Source organism: Grus americana, chromosome 3 (genome assembly GCF_028858705.1).
Source record: "Grus americana isolate bGruAme1 chromosome 3, bGruAme1.mat, whole genome shotgun sequence".
In the NCBI taxonomy this organism is placed as follows: Eukaryota; Metazoa; Chordata; class Aves; order Gruiformes; family Gruidae; genus Grus; species Grus americana.
In genome coordinates, this window is record NC_072854.1 from 6,941,545 (window position 1) to 6,957,301 (window position 15,757).

At 50.2% G+C, this 15,757-nt stretch overlaps 1 protein-coding gene and 1 long non-coding RNA gene across 3 annotated transcripts in view; both read right to left on the reverse strand.

Moving 5' to 3' along the window:
- Positions 1–3,988: 3,988 nt before the first annotated feature.
- LOC129205057 (uncharacterized) lies at positions 3,989–7,703 on the reverse strand. The gene is made up of 3 exons (XR_008576587.1): positions 7,451–7,703; positions 5,045–5,173; positions 3,989–4,425 (listed from the first exon to the last, which is right to left on the reverse strand). It is a non-coding gene; the product is annotated as an uncharacterized LOC129205057 (long non-coding RNA).
- Positions 7,704–13,254: 5,551 nt separating this feature from the next.
- Positions 13,255–15,757, reverse strand: part of TNFRSF21 (TNF receptor superfamily member 21) — a 33,782-nt gene continuing 31,279 nt past the window's right edge. For both annotated transcript variants that reach the window (XM_054821375.1, XM_054821374.1), the window contains 2 exons: positions 15,266–15,485; positions 13,255–14,368 (listed from right to left, as the gene is read on the reverse strand). In XM_054821375.1, the coding sequence (XP_054677350.1) occupies positions 14,139–14,368; positions 15,266–15,485 (450 nt within the window). In that variant the 3' untranslated portion in view covers positions 13,255–14,138. The remainder of the gene's footprint in view (positions 14,369–15,265; positions 15,486–15,757) is intronic.

Genomic DNA, 15,757 nt, shown 5'->3' on the forward strand with positions numbered 1-15,757 from the left:
GGAAGCAGTGGAAAAATGCACAGGTGTGGGACGCGATGCAGAGATGTGCTGGGCATTGAGCTCATCTGAAATGCCCTGTGAAACCCCATGGGGACCCAGGTCTACAAGGTGGGGGCTGGTGGATAGCCTGCTTGCTGCGGCAATGGTGACAGATGACCTCCAAACCACCACGTGTCCCAGGAGAGACACATGGTGCTTGATGGTACTTCCCCTGCACCATCTCTGCAGCTGATAGCAGGTGCAGGTCCCTGGCATGGGACTTGAGCACCTACATCCCACGAGGAGATCCTGCAAGTCCCGGTCACCCCTTTGATCAGAAATCATAAAATCATAGAATGGTTTGGGTTGGAAGGGACCTTTAAAGGTCATCTAGTACAAGCCCTCTGCAATGAGCAAGGACATCTTCAACTAGACCAGGTTGCTCAAAGCCCTGTCCAACCTGACCTTGAAAGTTTCCAGGGATGGGGCATCTAACAGCCTCTCTACTTAACCTCTTCCAGTGTTTCACACCCTCATCATAAAGAATTTCTTCCTTATATCTAGTCTGAATCTACCCTCTTTCAGTTTAAAACCATTACCCCTTGTCCTGTCTCAGCAGACCCTACTAAAAAGGGCCACTTAATCTCCTCAAACTCCAGCCTGGAATTGGTGACCAGGCTGGCACTGGTCATGGCAACGTTGGGCTTCACATATTGGGGCACAGGGACCATCCCTGGCCTTTAGTGAAGAATTTCAGGTGCTTTAGTGGTGCCAGTCACAGAGGTTTCCCAGAGCTTGAGGATGGGGGGGGTCTATGGGGTGCTGTGGTGAGGATTACATTAAATAAGATTTTAATGTGATAATGCCAGCTTGCCAAAAGCTCCAAAAACCAGAAAGCACAGGGAAATCGCTGCTTACTTTGGTCAAAATATGCATTTATGCTTATCTTCAGAAAAATGTCTCCTCTGGAAGGAACTGGCTGCACATTTAGAGATTGGCGGTGGTAAGACACCAGCATTTCAGTGTTGAAAATTACACCTTGTGCTTTTTAACAGAGCCTCGGGGAGCGACGTGAATGAATGATGCAGAGGACAGGTGCTGCAAGCCTTAACATCACACTCTGGCCACTTCCCTCCATCCCACTGGAGCTCCTGGGGGGAGCATCTGGCCTTCCTCCAAAAACCACGTGCAATTTATTGCTCCGATATTAAAGACTGGACTGTGAGCCCAAACACCACCCTTGGAGCAGCAGGGTGTAAATCCGTGCTGCCTGCCATGGATCTGCCACCACATCAGGGCAGCTCTCGGTGGGCATCGTGCTGTCCCCTTCAGCCTGGAGGAGGTCTGGGCCAGGCAGCACTCATGCCTTTTGCAGCCTCGTCTAAGAAATACTAATTATGCTGCACTTGGCTTGAGCCTCGGCTCTATAATTAGCAGTGCTGTGTCAGCGTGCATTGATGCTGCAGCGTTAATTGCTCAGCTTGTTTTCCAGGAGCTGCTGGGACTCCAGAAAAGTGAGGGGTTATTTGGGGTGACTTGTCCGTCGTGCGGTTTCCCCGGGTCCGTCCATCCTTGCTGAGCACGGGTTTCCCCGCCTGGTAACGGCAGTGCTGGATTTTTACAGCGACTGACCAGTCTGACTAGTGTGCTTCTCTGGGAGACCCCGGTGGGTGGCACTTGAGAAAGGAGCTGGGACCCAGCCTGGGGACCCAGCCCCAGGGCAGCACCAAGTGCCAGGGTGGCATTAGAGGGGTTAACTCCAAAGGAAAGGTGTGCTGCCCTCAGGGGAAGTGTTTTTACCCCTGCAAACCCAAACTAGAGGGTTGAGTCCCCCTCAGCTATTGTACACTGGGACAAGCATCCTGAAATCCGTGAAGCTGAATGCTATTTCAGGACGCAAGCCAGCTGCTGTATCACTGCTTCTTCCACAGATACATGTGTATTCATTTCAAATCTGGCGTGCCATCCTAGTTCGGTTCCTCCAGAGAGGTTTCAAACAGCTCAGGATGTCAGGGTCAGACCGAGACCTGCATGGCCATCCATGGCAGCAAAGCACTGTTGGCATTATTCATCCACAGCGATGATGTACAGGAGTGCATCACCTGGGGGTGGATGCAGGAAAACAGTCCCCCTGGCCCTTCCCACCCCACATCTTTCCACACTGAGGTCCTCCAGGGATGCAGCTGTAGGACACAGAGGAGGGGAAAGCACAGCAAAACAAAGGGAGTGCGAAAGGACAGTAAAGAAGAGGGGGACATTCAGTATGAGGTGCAGAAAACCCAAGTTACTTTTATTTTTCCCATCAAAAAATGTTTGTTTGTTTGGGTTGTTTTTTTTTTTTTTCCAGTGCAGAATTACTCGGGTAATCAAGGGACACGCTGAACTTCTTCCATAGCATGTGTCCGTGCTCGTGAGTTCAAAGTTTGTATCTGCCAGTGCCCTGCCAGGATTTGGTCCCTGCCGGACCAGCTTTTATTTCCTTGCCAGATCCAGAAAACCTTGTGGGTTCATCCCTTTGGCGCTTCATCCCGCATGCTCATGGCACAACCAAGTAGCTGCAGTTACTGAGCGAGTGTCACCCCCAATTTGTGTCACCGTAGGAGGCAGAAGAGCCAGGATTATTACGTGTTTATTATATTAGTGGTCCTATTTCTAGGCTAACAGCAAGACCAAGGCGGGTTTTGCAGAAGCCTGTGCGCTTTGTCCCAGGAACAAATCCTGACTCAGCCTGTTACATAAATTATTTATCACAGTCACGGAAAATTAGAGGAGAGGAAGACTGAATTAATCCAGACAAGGAGGCTGATGCCAGTGAAGTGAAAGTGTAAGCAAATGCAGGGCTCTGATGAAGGCTTCTGATTTCAAAAAGGAAAAACCTCACAAACTGACTGTTGACAGAGCCTGGATGCAAATACCACCAGCATGAGGACCATCCATCATGGTCCATCCTCCTTTTGGCCCAGGAGAGCTCACACCCTCCCAAAGGTCTCCTGTGCGCTGCTCAGGGAGGAGGACTGAGCCATCACCCCATCCCTGAGGGAATTTGGATGGAGAAATTCCATGTGAGAGTTAACATTTCAGATGGGGGTCACACCGTACAAGCTGGCTCTGGCGATATTGCATTTATTGCCATCTCAAGGATATTAGGCATAAACAACAAGTCTGCAAAGAATTAAAGTCACCAGGGGTCCCCAGCAGTGAGGGTCCTCCCTTGGATGCCCACAGTGGAAGGGGAGAGAGGAGCAGCCAAGAGTCAAACTTGTCAAATGGCAAAGAGCTGCAAGGAGGAAGACCCACCACGCCATGCATGGAGCTGGAGATGAACCGAGGTGCAGCCCTGAAACGGGCAGGCACTCAACAAATATTTACCTTCTTAAATTGCCATTAATTGCTCCAAGTCAGGCAAAAGGAGGAAGGAAAGTTGGAGGGAAATTACAAGGAGAAATGCCCAGGGTCAGTGCAGAGGTGGGTGTTCACCTTTCAGTAGAGACGTGCTGATGGGACGGGGCTATCTCCATGCATTGGATGCACTGAGGGTGACCCTGAGGTCCAGAGCAGCAGTAGCACCAGCCACAGCCCTGGTTTCCCACACCACAGCTGGGCTGAGCTGGAGGGGGTCTGATGGGGAAGGATGGACTCGCTTACCCAAGGAAAAGGCAGTCTGGCTCATACCTTCTGCTGGGTTTAGCTGTGGCAGGTGGGGAGATGACTGACTCCTCCTCCCCACCTCTGCTACAGGGGTGAAAATGTCTGGAGGTGGAGTGCAGATGCTTAGGGATGGAAAGCCCTTAAATGACCAGATACAAGTCAAAGACCTGAGAAAACCTGACTTCTTGAGCTCAGAAGAAAGAAAAGAGGGAATAGGATGATGGTCTTCAAATACCTCCAGGAGGGTGCCAAGGGGCAGGCAGGGAAGGGTAAACATCAAGCAGGGAAAATATTTAATTTAGCTAAAGGACTATATTGACACAAGAGCAAAACAGGATTATCTGTCAATGGATACATTTAATTAGAGGAAACATCTCAGCTATTAGAGCAGAAGAAAGTAGAGACGAGGAAAAAAAAAAAGGGAAATCTGTTTTCAAGATTAAATTTCATTTCAAAAAAGGAAATTTTATAAGATAGCAACAGCAGGGGTGGGGGAAAGGGTTGATGCCCCATCCTGACACTTCCTGACTGCATCTGGGTGGGTTAATTCATCTTTACTGTCCAGATTATTGAATTTTTCAGATGGTCCCTGGTCTGACTTTGACCCAGGCCAACTCGCAGGGCCCATCTGAGGTGGGGATGGTGTGTGGGTGCTCCTTCCCTGCAGTGGGGTTTGAAGGTGGCCCCTGTCTTGGAGGCTGGCAGAGCACCAGTCCATCATCTTCCCATTGCTGCCAGTCCCTGCTCCTCCATTCTTCATCCGCTGCAGAAATAATGGCCAAATGCAGGGGGGAGGTCCTTGGGAAAGGCAGAAAAGGAGAAAAAAACACAAAAGGAGGAAAAAATTGCTATTACTCAGCTGAAATCTTTATTTGCTATGTTGCATTTCAAAAGCTTTAATTCCCTTCCCGCCTTTGAGAAAACCTGATGAGAAGGTTTTTGCTGCTCGTGGCCAGCTGCGATTTCCAGGTGTGAATCGCCCCAGCCACACTGAATTGCTTTGCTTGCAAAGCCAAGAGCTCTGCTCACCAAGTTTGGGTCTTCCATTGACAGCTCTACAGGCATCACCCCATGCACCTCATGTGGGGCAGGGTGAGGAAGCATCTCTCCCAGGAGATGGGACAGGCCAGGGCAAAAGGCAGGAGCGAGTGGGTTTCTCTGGGGGAAACAGGGACGGAGGATGGAGGACCCTTGGCTCAGCTCTGGAGCTGAACCTTCCTCCCAGCTGCACTTGGCGAGATGGGGCAAGAAGGCAGCAGATGGTCTAACCAGGGTGCCAGCGCAGCCATGGATTTATTTCCAGCTCAAAAACTACTTTAGTGGGCAAATTACTTAATGGAAAGCACGGTTTGGGAACACTGCCTTCAACCCTCCCCCCTGTTTGCTGGGGCTCAGCGCTTCAACCCCCAAATCTTACCCATACGCTCCTCGAGGGAGGCTGGTGTGGTGTCTGATGGGGCCAGACTTTTCTCTGAATTTCACCATGGGTTTTTTTCTGATCAGTTTGTTGACAGGGAGTTTCATTTCCATGTTTCACTTTTCCCACCTGTAAAATGACAGTAACGCTGCCAGCCTCCACCATAACACTCTCAAAGCTCCGCTCACTGGGAAAGCTGCAAGGCAACTAGTTATTCTTATAATAAATTAATATTATCAGTAAAAGAGAAGAAGCGGTTACCATGAAAAATGCTCATCAGCTCATGGAAGCACCCTGGAAGATCAATCTAATCCTCACAAAGCATTAAGCTGGAAAGATCTGAGCTGCCAGAAACAAAGTCAGGCAGATTAATGTCCTGTCCACAGTACTGCCTTCCCGCTGAGCCTGACAGGTCCTGGCAAAAGCTCCTGTGCCCAGAAATTTATTTTGAGACTAGCATGCTTGCAGAGTAACTCATTCCCTTCAAATTAAATGAAAACAAATTTAATCTCGCCTGTAGTGGGAAGGGAGCAGACAGGTGAAGCTGGCGTTGCAGCCAAGAGGTTTCTGCAGGGCTTGGAGCAGAAACGGGGTAGCAGGAGCAAACAGGCAGAAGGGGGTGTTGGCTTGGCTCCGCCGAGCACTGCAAAGCTCAAGGGTTTGGGGTACGGTGCAACAACCGTGAGCTGCCAGGAACGCACACAGTCGCCAAAACAGGCAGGTCCCGCGTCCGCCCCCCCAGGCCCCTCTGTTCCCAACCAGCCCAGCACGAAAGCAGGCAGGGAGCTGCAGTCTGAGCGAGTTAAACTGGCTCAGCCGGAGGCGCGATGGGCATGAGAACTGGTGCAAGAGGGAAGGCTGAGTCCTTCAGCTGGGACAGCGGTGGAGGGGGAGGCAGAGCAGACCTTCCGCAGGCTGAATACCTTCACAGCTCTGCAGCTAACAGCCCGTGCGAGATGGCAGAAGGGTACTCCACAGGGTCCACATAAGGCCAGCTGGCACGGTTTGGCCATGTCCGCGCCATTTGACCCTCTTAGTCATCCTAGACCGGGTGGCCACATCCAGGCTGCTGTTGGCAGTAGTCTGTGGCCAGAGAGAGCTCCAGCACCGTGCTTGGGAACTTAGGGCCAGCTTACGGTTTAATAAAGACCCCAAACCGCTGATGGACAACCTCAACCCCCTCCAAACCTGCTGTTGCAGAGGAAGGGGAGAAAACAAGACAACGTGACTGATTTTTACAGTGAAACAGAAGTCTTTCATCTTGGACACAAGGTGTTTTGAGGTTAGGGATGGGGTGAGCTGAGGAACGATGATGTTTCCAACAATAAAAAGGGTGTTTTCCCCTCCTGGTGCTGAAGCTGAATCCATGGGCCCGCAAGGGTAGAATATTGCCAGAGGAAAACAAGAGGATGCCAGGCCTGGACATTGTTGAATCATCCCCTTTGGGCAAAGGAGGACCTAAATATACATCTCCCCCATCCTTCCCTGTGGTCTAACCACCTGCTTTTTATAAAAAAATTTGGGCAGGAGCCCTGCCTGGCTCAGCTCCCCACCAAGACCTGCCGCTGCTGACCAAGGAGCTCCCGCCTGTGCAGGGCAGCTTATTCCCAAAGTTAGGACTGAAAAGGGTCAGTCCAAGGCTCTTCTCCACCTCCACACCTTTCCCAGCCATTCCCAGGGTGAGGTCCATGGGTTAGGGACTCGCACGCATCTGGGGAAGAAAAACCCAAAGGGAAAGTGCTTTAATTTGTCCATTTGTGTCTGTAAATCACCCACTGTGAGTTTATGTGGGAGTTAGCAAGGTTTCAGTCATGCCCTAAGCAAGAGATTTCCTTCTTTAGCATCTGGAAAATAATAATGACAAAAAAATAAAAAAAGGAATAAATAAAAATTAAAAAGAAACGAAAAAACCCCCAAACCCTCACAGGGTTGCAACATTTTATAAACTTATAAATGTTTTTTCTCAAAAATAAATCAGAGAAAAGAGTAAATTCTGATTTTGAAGTATGGGTTAATCACACAGCCAAAGCAAGTCTGAGAAAGAGAGAGAGGAACATCGCTAACATCTCTTAAGTGACTTCAGAGCCAGATAATCCAAGAGCATTTTAGGCGCCTAAAGAACAGGGACGACAACCCTGCCTGGCTGTAACAGCACCTAAATCTGAAGAAAGGTTGGTGCGAGTTGAGGAAACCCCACAGAGACCCTGCTGGAGCTGCTGGCCAGCATCTTCATCAACAGCTGATCCAGCTTTATTCAGATGCTTCTGGTTTGATTTTGGGTTTTTCCCTCCCCCCTTTTTCTGGATTATATTGGTTAAGAAAATGCTTGAAAAGAGGAGGGAAACTGGAAGGCAAGAATTAAATTACAGCAGTAGGAAGGAAACTGTAAACCTCATAAATGCTCACATGGTGAAGCAGCAGCCGCGTCCTAAGGGCTGGTTTGATAAACGTGTCGGGGGGTGCCACCACAAGGCTTGTACTCGATGCATACGCTGATGATGGCGCCTCTTATTTCTCCTCCATCTTCCTCTTTCCTACCAGTTGCCCTGGAAACTTCCCCATCGCGATACAGGAGCAAAGTCCAAGAGAAGAAAACCCAGCTGCAAAGCCTTCATGGCTTAAAGCTCATGGCCAAGCAATGCCAGAGGAGGATTTCTGTGTAAGCAGTCCCTGCGCTGACGTGCCCCTCTCCCACGCACTGCACAGCTTGGCCCCGCAGCCCCAGGGACAGGCACGGACACACTCCACCCCCCCAATAACACCGCATCCCACGCCGGGCCCACGGGGGGGTATCCTTGGGCAGCATCACCAAAGATCTCCCTGTAGGTTATTCACACAAAGGCTACACAGATGTTTCCTCCTACACGGAGACCGTGTTGCAATTCACCAGCAATTAAGCTGACGTAATGCCAGCAGCCATGCCCGAGGGTTACAATTAATTCCCCATTAGGATAAATTCCAATTGGGCTGAGGTAGGAGGAAAGGGCACCAGATACTGTGTTCTTCTGCAGGGAACACCTACAATTCATGGGGGGTGGGGGGGGAAGAGAATAAAAAAAATAATCCCAAACCTCATTTGCACTGGAGGCATTAAAAGACGCTGGAAGAGCAGAGCCATGCAGTCCGGAGGATGCCAGGCCATTCTGGAGGGATCTCCGGAGGGTTTTGTCCCAGCAAACGCTGTGACCTTGGGGGGACATGCTATTTTCACGCCTCGTGTCCAAGTCCACAGCAAGCAGGACTGCAGCGGCTGATGTTCTGTGTGGCCTAAATGGGAAATTTTGGTCTCTGCTCCGATGCAAGATGCCCACAGCAGACAGAGCAGGGGAGCACAACTGCACTCTCGTCTTGCTTTCCATCTCCTCTGGTTTAACAGGCTCCACCACCCGGGACTGCCACCCCAGCACCCAGTTTCCCCTCCTCCCGGCTGTTCCCAGGTGGAGGGCAGCGCACAAGGGGTAAACACCACGACTGAGCGAGCAACGCCAGGCAAGGGGCAAAGCCAAGCCACACACTTCAAACCTGCACCTCTCACCTACAATGCAAACCTGAGAGTACTTTTTTTTAATGCATATTTTGCATAGAATTAAAAATGCATTTTTACACATAGATTTCTGGAATGCAGTGATAACTTTCTTCTCCAAGTGACAGAGGAGCCAATGAGAAGAGGTGCCATGCTGGACCTTGTTCTCACCAACAAGGAGGGGTTGGTGGGGAATGTGAAGCTCATGGGGAGCCTTGGCTGCAGTGACCATGAAATGGTGGAGATCAAGATCCTCAGAGCAGCGAGGAGGGTGCACAGCAAGCTCACTACCCTGGAATTCAGGAGAGCAGACTTTGGCCTCTTCAGGGACCTGCTTGGTAGAGCACCATGGGACAAAGCCCTGGAAGGAAGAGGGGCCCAAGACAGCTGGTTAGTATTCCAGGGTCACCTCCTCTGAGCTCAGGAGCGATGCAACCCAACAAAGAGGAAGTCAGGCAAAAACGCCTGGAGGCCCCCATGGATTAACAAGGAACTCCTGGACAAACTCAAAAAAGGAAGCCTACAGAGGGTGGAAGCAAAGACAGATAGCCTTTGAGGAATACAGAGAAACTGTCCAAGCAGCCAGAAAAGTCAAGGGCAACTAGAAAAGCTTCTATAGATGATCAGGTTTGAGAATATCTAAGGAATCTGAAGGTGCAACAAGCCCATGAGACCTGATGAGCTGCATCCACTGGTTCTAAGGGAACTGGCAGACGAAGTTGCTAAGCCACTCTCCATCATATTTGAGAAGTCATGGCAGTCCAGTGAAGTTCCCACTGACCAGAAAAGGGGAAACATAACCTCCATTTTTAAAAAGGGAAAAAAGAAATCTGGAAACTACAGGCCAGTCAGTCTCACCTCTATGCCTAGCAAGATCATGGAGCAGATCCTCCTGGAGACTATGCTCAGACACAATGAAAATAAGGAGGTGATTGGTGACAGCCAACATGGCTTCACTGAGAGAAAATTGTGCCTGACAAATTTGGTAGCCTTCTACAACAGGCTTACAGCATTGGCAGATAAGGGAAGAGCAACTGATGTCATCTACGTGGACTTGTGCAAAGCATTTGACACTGTCCTGCACAACATCCTTGTCTCTAAAATGGAGAGACATGGATTTGACAGATGGACCACTTGGTGGATAAGGAATTGGTTGGATGGCCACACTCAAAGAGTTGCAGTCAATGGCTCCATGTCCAAGTGGAGATGAGTGATGTTCCTCAGGGGTCAGTATTGGGACCGTCACTGTTCAGTATCTTTGTTGGCAACATGGACAGTGGGATCGAGTGCACCCTCAGAAAATTTGCCAACGACACCAAGCTGTGTGGTGTGGTCAACGCGCTGGAGAGAAGGGATGCAATCTAGAGGGACCTTGACTGGCTGGAGAGGTAGGCCCATGCGAACCTCATGAATTTCAACATGGCCAAGAGCAAGGTCCTGCACATGGGTTGGGGCAATCCCAAGCACAACTACAGTCTGGGTGGAGAATGGATTGAGAACAGCCCTGAGGAGGGGGACTTGGGGGTGTTCGTGAATGAAAAGCTCAACATGAGCTGGCGGTGTGCACTTGCAGCCCAGAAATCCAATCGTGTCCTGGGCTGCATCAAAAGCAGTGTGACCAGCAGGTCGAGGGAGGGGATTCTGCCCCTCTACTCCACTCTTGTGAGACCCCACCTGCAGTACTGCATCCAGCTCTGGGGGCCCCAGTACAAGAGAGACATGGAGCTGTTGGAGAGAGTCCAGAGGAGGCCATGAAGATGAGAGGGCTGGAGCACCTCTGCTATGAAGACAGGCTGAGAGAGTTGGGGTTGTTCAGCCTGGAGAAGAGAAGGCTCTCAGGAGACCTTATAGCACCTTCCCGTACCTGAAGAGGCCTTCTAAGAAAGATGTAGAGAGAATTTTACCAGGGCCTGTAGCAACAGGACATGGGAGAAAAGTTTTAAACTGAAAGAGGGTAGATTTAGATTGGACACAAAGAAGAAATTCTTCCCTGTGAGGGTGGTGAGGCACTGGAACAGGTTGCCCAGAGAAGCTGTGGATGCCCCTGGATCCCTGGAAGTGTTCAAGGCCAGGCTGGATGGGCTTTGGGCACCCTGGTCTAGTGGAGGGTGTCCCTGCCCATGGCAGGGGGGTTGGACTAGATGATCTTTAAAAGGTCCCTTCTAACCCAAACCATTCTATGATTCTACAATTTATCAAGGTCCTTATATTTACAGCTTTGCCTTGCTAAACCCATTTAGCCAAAAACTTCACCCATTTTGAGTTGCACACAACAGGTGTTGCAGCGTGCCAGGTTCGTGCATTGCCCTTGATGCCTCAGATAAGCCACGTACGAGGACAAGGACAGTCTCTCCTGCCGTGGAGTTACGCCTCCAGATCATGAACCCATCAATAACCGATTTATTTTCTTAAGGCGTAAGAGAGCTGGTTCAGAGGAAGGGTGGTAGCGCTGGGCTTGCGGCTCCTCACACCTCCCACACCGCCAGGAAATACCCTGCCTCTATGTACAGCTCAGCTGCTCTCAGACATTTCCCCTGCACACCCCCAGAAACACAGAATATTTAAATATTGTATACATATAAATAAATAATTTTATTTTAAAATATAACATAATATAGAAAACTATTTATGTAGTATATATTTATATATTTGCATATATTAAATATATAAAATAAATAAATATATTGCACACACATATACATATGCATACAGCAAAGGGCTGCTTAGAGGTCCCAGCTAGGAAACAGGAAATGGAGGAGTCAAGGACAAGACCAACATCCAGGTGCAAGCAAAGGAGGGAGCGATGCTCGAAGTGTGCGCAGCACAGATGGAGCCAAGGATTGCCCAAGTCTTGGTCTGTCCCACGACCTGCCACCACGATGAGTTAAACATGTCCCAACAGCCTGAGGACCCACCTGCGTCCACTTTTACAGCTCCCTCGTGCCCCTCGGCATCTCCTGGCCAAGGCACCTCCACGACATGCCTTCTTCGTGGTGTTTCTTCACCCGGTTGCTAAATCCTCTTCCTAGGACCTTTCCTGTTTGGTTGGTTGGGGTTTTCTTTAGTTTGTTGTTTTCTTGCTGTACCTTCAAACCCCATCAGACAATGTGAGCAGTGCCAGGACAGAAAGCAGAGCTGCGGGACGGAGGTGCCCTGGGAGGGTGGCTCTGATGGCTCCAGCATTTCCAGCCTGTGGGTTTAGCTGGGAGCACCTGGACCATCAGAAAAAGACAAATCCCAAGTTTCCCAGCCGGACGCACTCCAAGAACCTGCTAAGTATAAATTAAAGCCAGCAGTTCGTGCTTGCCTGGAGCTATTGATCGAGCCCACGATCGCACACCTTCCCTCCCCTTGCCAATTCTTGCCCAGGCGGATCGACAGCAACCACCACCGCTCCCAACATGGACATAAAAAACCCCACGTGCCAACAGGGTGGTACTGGGCTCCACCTCAAAATACTGCTTTTAGCAACCTGGTGTATGCCTGGCACGCTCACTATTTCTTCCTGATGCTTCCAAGACGTGTTGCAGCCACCAAGAGAGCTCAATGCTTCATTGCCAGCGAGGGAAAACCCCACCCCAGCGCTCCCAAGAAAGGCGCTTGCTATTTCGCTCTGTATTTCATCTGTCCATGTGTTGAAAAGTTTTAATCCTGTACCTATGTATAGTCTCCAACAGCAATTTTCAACGCCAGGCAGAAAGACAACACAGTACCCTTGTTAACGGAAGACACTCTGGAGCTAAGAATACAAAATGACAGTATTATAAACCAGAAGCATTTCTCCCATTAAGGTTTCCATTTGTAGACAGAATAACAGGGGATGAGTTATTTGGAAGCAGAGATTTTAAGGACACCGGTAACGTAACAGGGCAAGAGAAACGCTGTGACTGCAAGACCATCGCTCAGGAGTGACTCAGCACAGCAGCTGCATCCTGGAAAATTAATACTTCAGCCCCCCCAAAATGCCTGCAAAGCCTTTCAGAGCTCGCGAAAAAACAACCCTGGAAGCCCCATCAGCCGTCTGACCTGCTCACCGCTGCGGGGATTCACACCAGCCCACCCCAGCTCAGCGCGGGGACCTGCCCCACAGGGAAGCATCCACCCCCCGGCTGCAGAGAGCTCCTGCAGCGACCGTGGGGACTCAGGGCAGTGTTGTCACCAGAAAGCAATCACATTTTGGCCTCAAAGCTAAAGTAGACAACCCCATCACTACCCCCAAACCCCAAAATCTCCATTGTCACCCCCCCACTGGCACCCTGAGCAGCCCCCGCTCTGACTGAGGTGTCCCTGAGCAGAGGCAGGTGTTAAGGAGGTTAACACAAAATCGTGTCAAGTAACAAACACCTAGTATTTATTAATAAATTAGTACACTGGAAGGCAATTTTTCAATTCATTCCCCTCTTCCCCCACTCCCACCCCTTCCCACAGGGGGCACACGCCACCCTCATCTCATGATTTCTTCAAACTGAGCATAGTACAGACTGTTCGTTACGGGAGCATAATAGTTGCAAATATAATCAGACAGACTTCTTAACGATGCAGCTTCCCCCTCCCTCCCCCCCTCTTTTTTTTTTTTTTTTCCTTAATAAAAAGTGAAGTGTGATTTGAAGAGACTATTAAGACCAGGTAAGGTCTTTAGAGAACCTATCGGCCACGTCTGTATAAAAAAAACCAAGAGACACGAGTGTAAAAGCATAGCTTGGTTTAAGTCTTACACCACGAGGAGAGCAGGACCACCGATGGCTGCCTTCGCCTCCCCACGTCCAGCACCGGCTCCCTTCGGGGCCCCACCGTTCCCGCAAGCGGCAAGGCAAGATAACTCCTTACATTCGGCTGAAGGCAAAAAGGACCTTTTCGTCGCCTCAAAGGTTGGTGGGACTGACCCTTTTCTTTGCGGTTAAAGCGCTTCTGCTTTAGCTTACAGGAGGGCGATGCATTGTCCGGGTGAAAACCATACAATAAATAACCGTGCTAGTAAAATCTCAGCAATGGATATGAGCTATACAATAGTACATTAAAAAAAAAAGTCAGCTCGGGTGGGAAGCTTAGCTGTGTTGAGACGGTAACCAGCAACGATTGGGGTTGGGGTATTTTTTTTGCGTGTTTTTGCCACTTACCGCTCCAAGGCGAAGCGAGGTGGTGGGAGACGGTCACTCCGAGCGACAACTTTGACAGAAGAAGTGGGTTACAGAACAATCCCCAATTTGATGTGTTAAGTTACACCAGATTTATGGTCTTTTAGTTCATTAACTGCATTGTGGGTTTTTTTTGTTTTTTTGTTTTTTTGTTTTTTTTTTTTTAAAGTGCATCGACTGATCTGACTGGAATGAGAACAAGGAGAAGAGATGCTTGGGAAGGGGGCAGAGGGCGCAAAGACTTGGACTGAGCGATAGAGTTAAGGTGGAGGGGTGCAACGCTGGCAAACTGCCCCCCCTCCAGAAACCAAGGACACCTCAACAAAAATACTGGCCATATATTCTACAACAAAACCTGCCTGCGTATTGTCGGTCATCTTAACAAGTGCCAAGCTAGCTCTAGCAGATATTCGGAGAGTGTGTGGTGACCCAGTGCCTACAGTAAGTCGGGAAGGTGGCTATAGACAGAGTCCAGGAGGGTCTGGCTGGCTTCCTGGCTCTTGACTCCGGCAATCTCAAATAGCCTGTCCAGCTTATCTTCAGCCTGCGGGATCTCCTCTATCACGTGGAGCTCCTCGGGGTTGAGGATGTGCAGCATGTCATCAAAGATGGGCTGCAGGTCGCAAGGGTCCAAGCGCACCTGGCGCAGGACGGTGTCCTTCTTTTCTGTAGGAGCAAAGGAGAGGGTGATCAAGAAAACCCTCAAGAAATTTCCGCTAACCAGGGCTTGTTCTCCTTGGAGACCTTGGTCCATCCCCTGGTGCCACCTCTGGAGAGGGACATGTCACAAGGAGAACCAAGGGAAAAGGTGCAGGGTGAAGCGCGATGGGGAGGGGAAGAAGATGGAGAAGCCAGAGCTGCTGAGGCACCTAATCCAGGATCCCGCTAGAGCAAACACAGCGTTTATAAATGCTGAATGGCCAATGTGGAAAAGTGAAGAGGAAGGGGAGCCAAAAAAGCTAAATTCTGCTCTTTTGAGTTGTTTTTGTTGGGTCAGCTTCATTTCCACACCCAACCATAAATTCAGTAGATTGACTGAGCTCAGTGTTTCACCTTCGTCAGAAGTTAAAGAAGATTAAATGCAGCAAGTTAAATGTTGTAAATTAAACCCCCTCAAAAAGGGGAGGTGACTAATGGTGATCTACGTCTCAAGTCACACGTGGCAGCAAGCGGGACCAAGGTGAGGAAAAAAAAAAAAATTGCAATCATGAAATGACACTTTTCTGGTTTCATCTCATGCAATAACCCATGGCCCAGTGCAACAGCCAAAAATCAGGAGAAAAACCCCTCGAACATCCAGGGATGCTACAACTTCTCCAGCAGCACTTCAAGGAGTTACAAGCCTTTACAGGTGTGTTCCCCCCTCGTATCTGTATCATCTTTGCAAACAGGATGTTCTGGTCTGGAACGAGGATGTGATATACGTATCCCGGAGAGCCAGTTTGCCCAGATATTTACTTTAACATCATCATGTCAGGCAGCTCTGCCGTGTGTGCTGACCGCAGGGAACACACCGTGGCATCCCTTTGGTCCTCCCGCTCCCCCCAGGGCTGGTTTCGGTACCTTTGGTAATAAAAGAGCCGGTCCGGCTGAGCGCGGAGGAGCCGCTGGAGGTCGAGTCGCACCGCAGGAGGGGCTCCGCTTCATCGACGAAGAAGCATTTCTTCTCCGAAGGAGAGGGCTCCACGGTGAGGATGGCCGCCTCGGGGGGCTTGGGGCTGGGGCTGGGCGCAGGGCTGAGCGGGCTGGAGCTCACCGGCAGCGCCAGTCTGTCAGCTTCCAGCTTCGGATGGGGAGAGAGAGGGAAAATTAACTCGGGGGATGCTATGCAACCAGCTAGCGCTCCAAACCATCCCGACGGGCATTCACAGCAGCTTTCAACACACCCCTGCCCATCCCTGGTGAGCAATCCCTGCGCTCAGGTGGCCGCCTCCTCCCAGGGGACCTGCTGACCCAGAACAGGCATCGGAGGTGGCCCGGGGTGGACATCAGGCTGACATTTGGCACACCAGTGCTCAACAGGCAGGAGCAAGCACAGCAGAGCATTTTAACTTC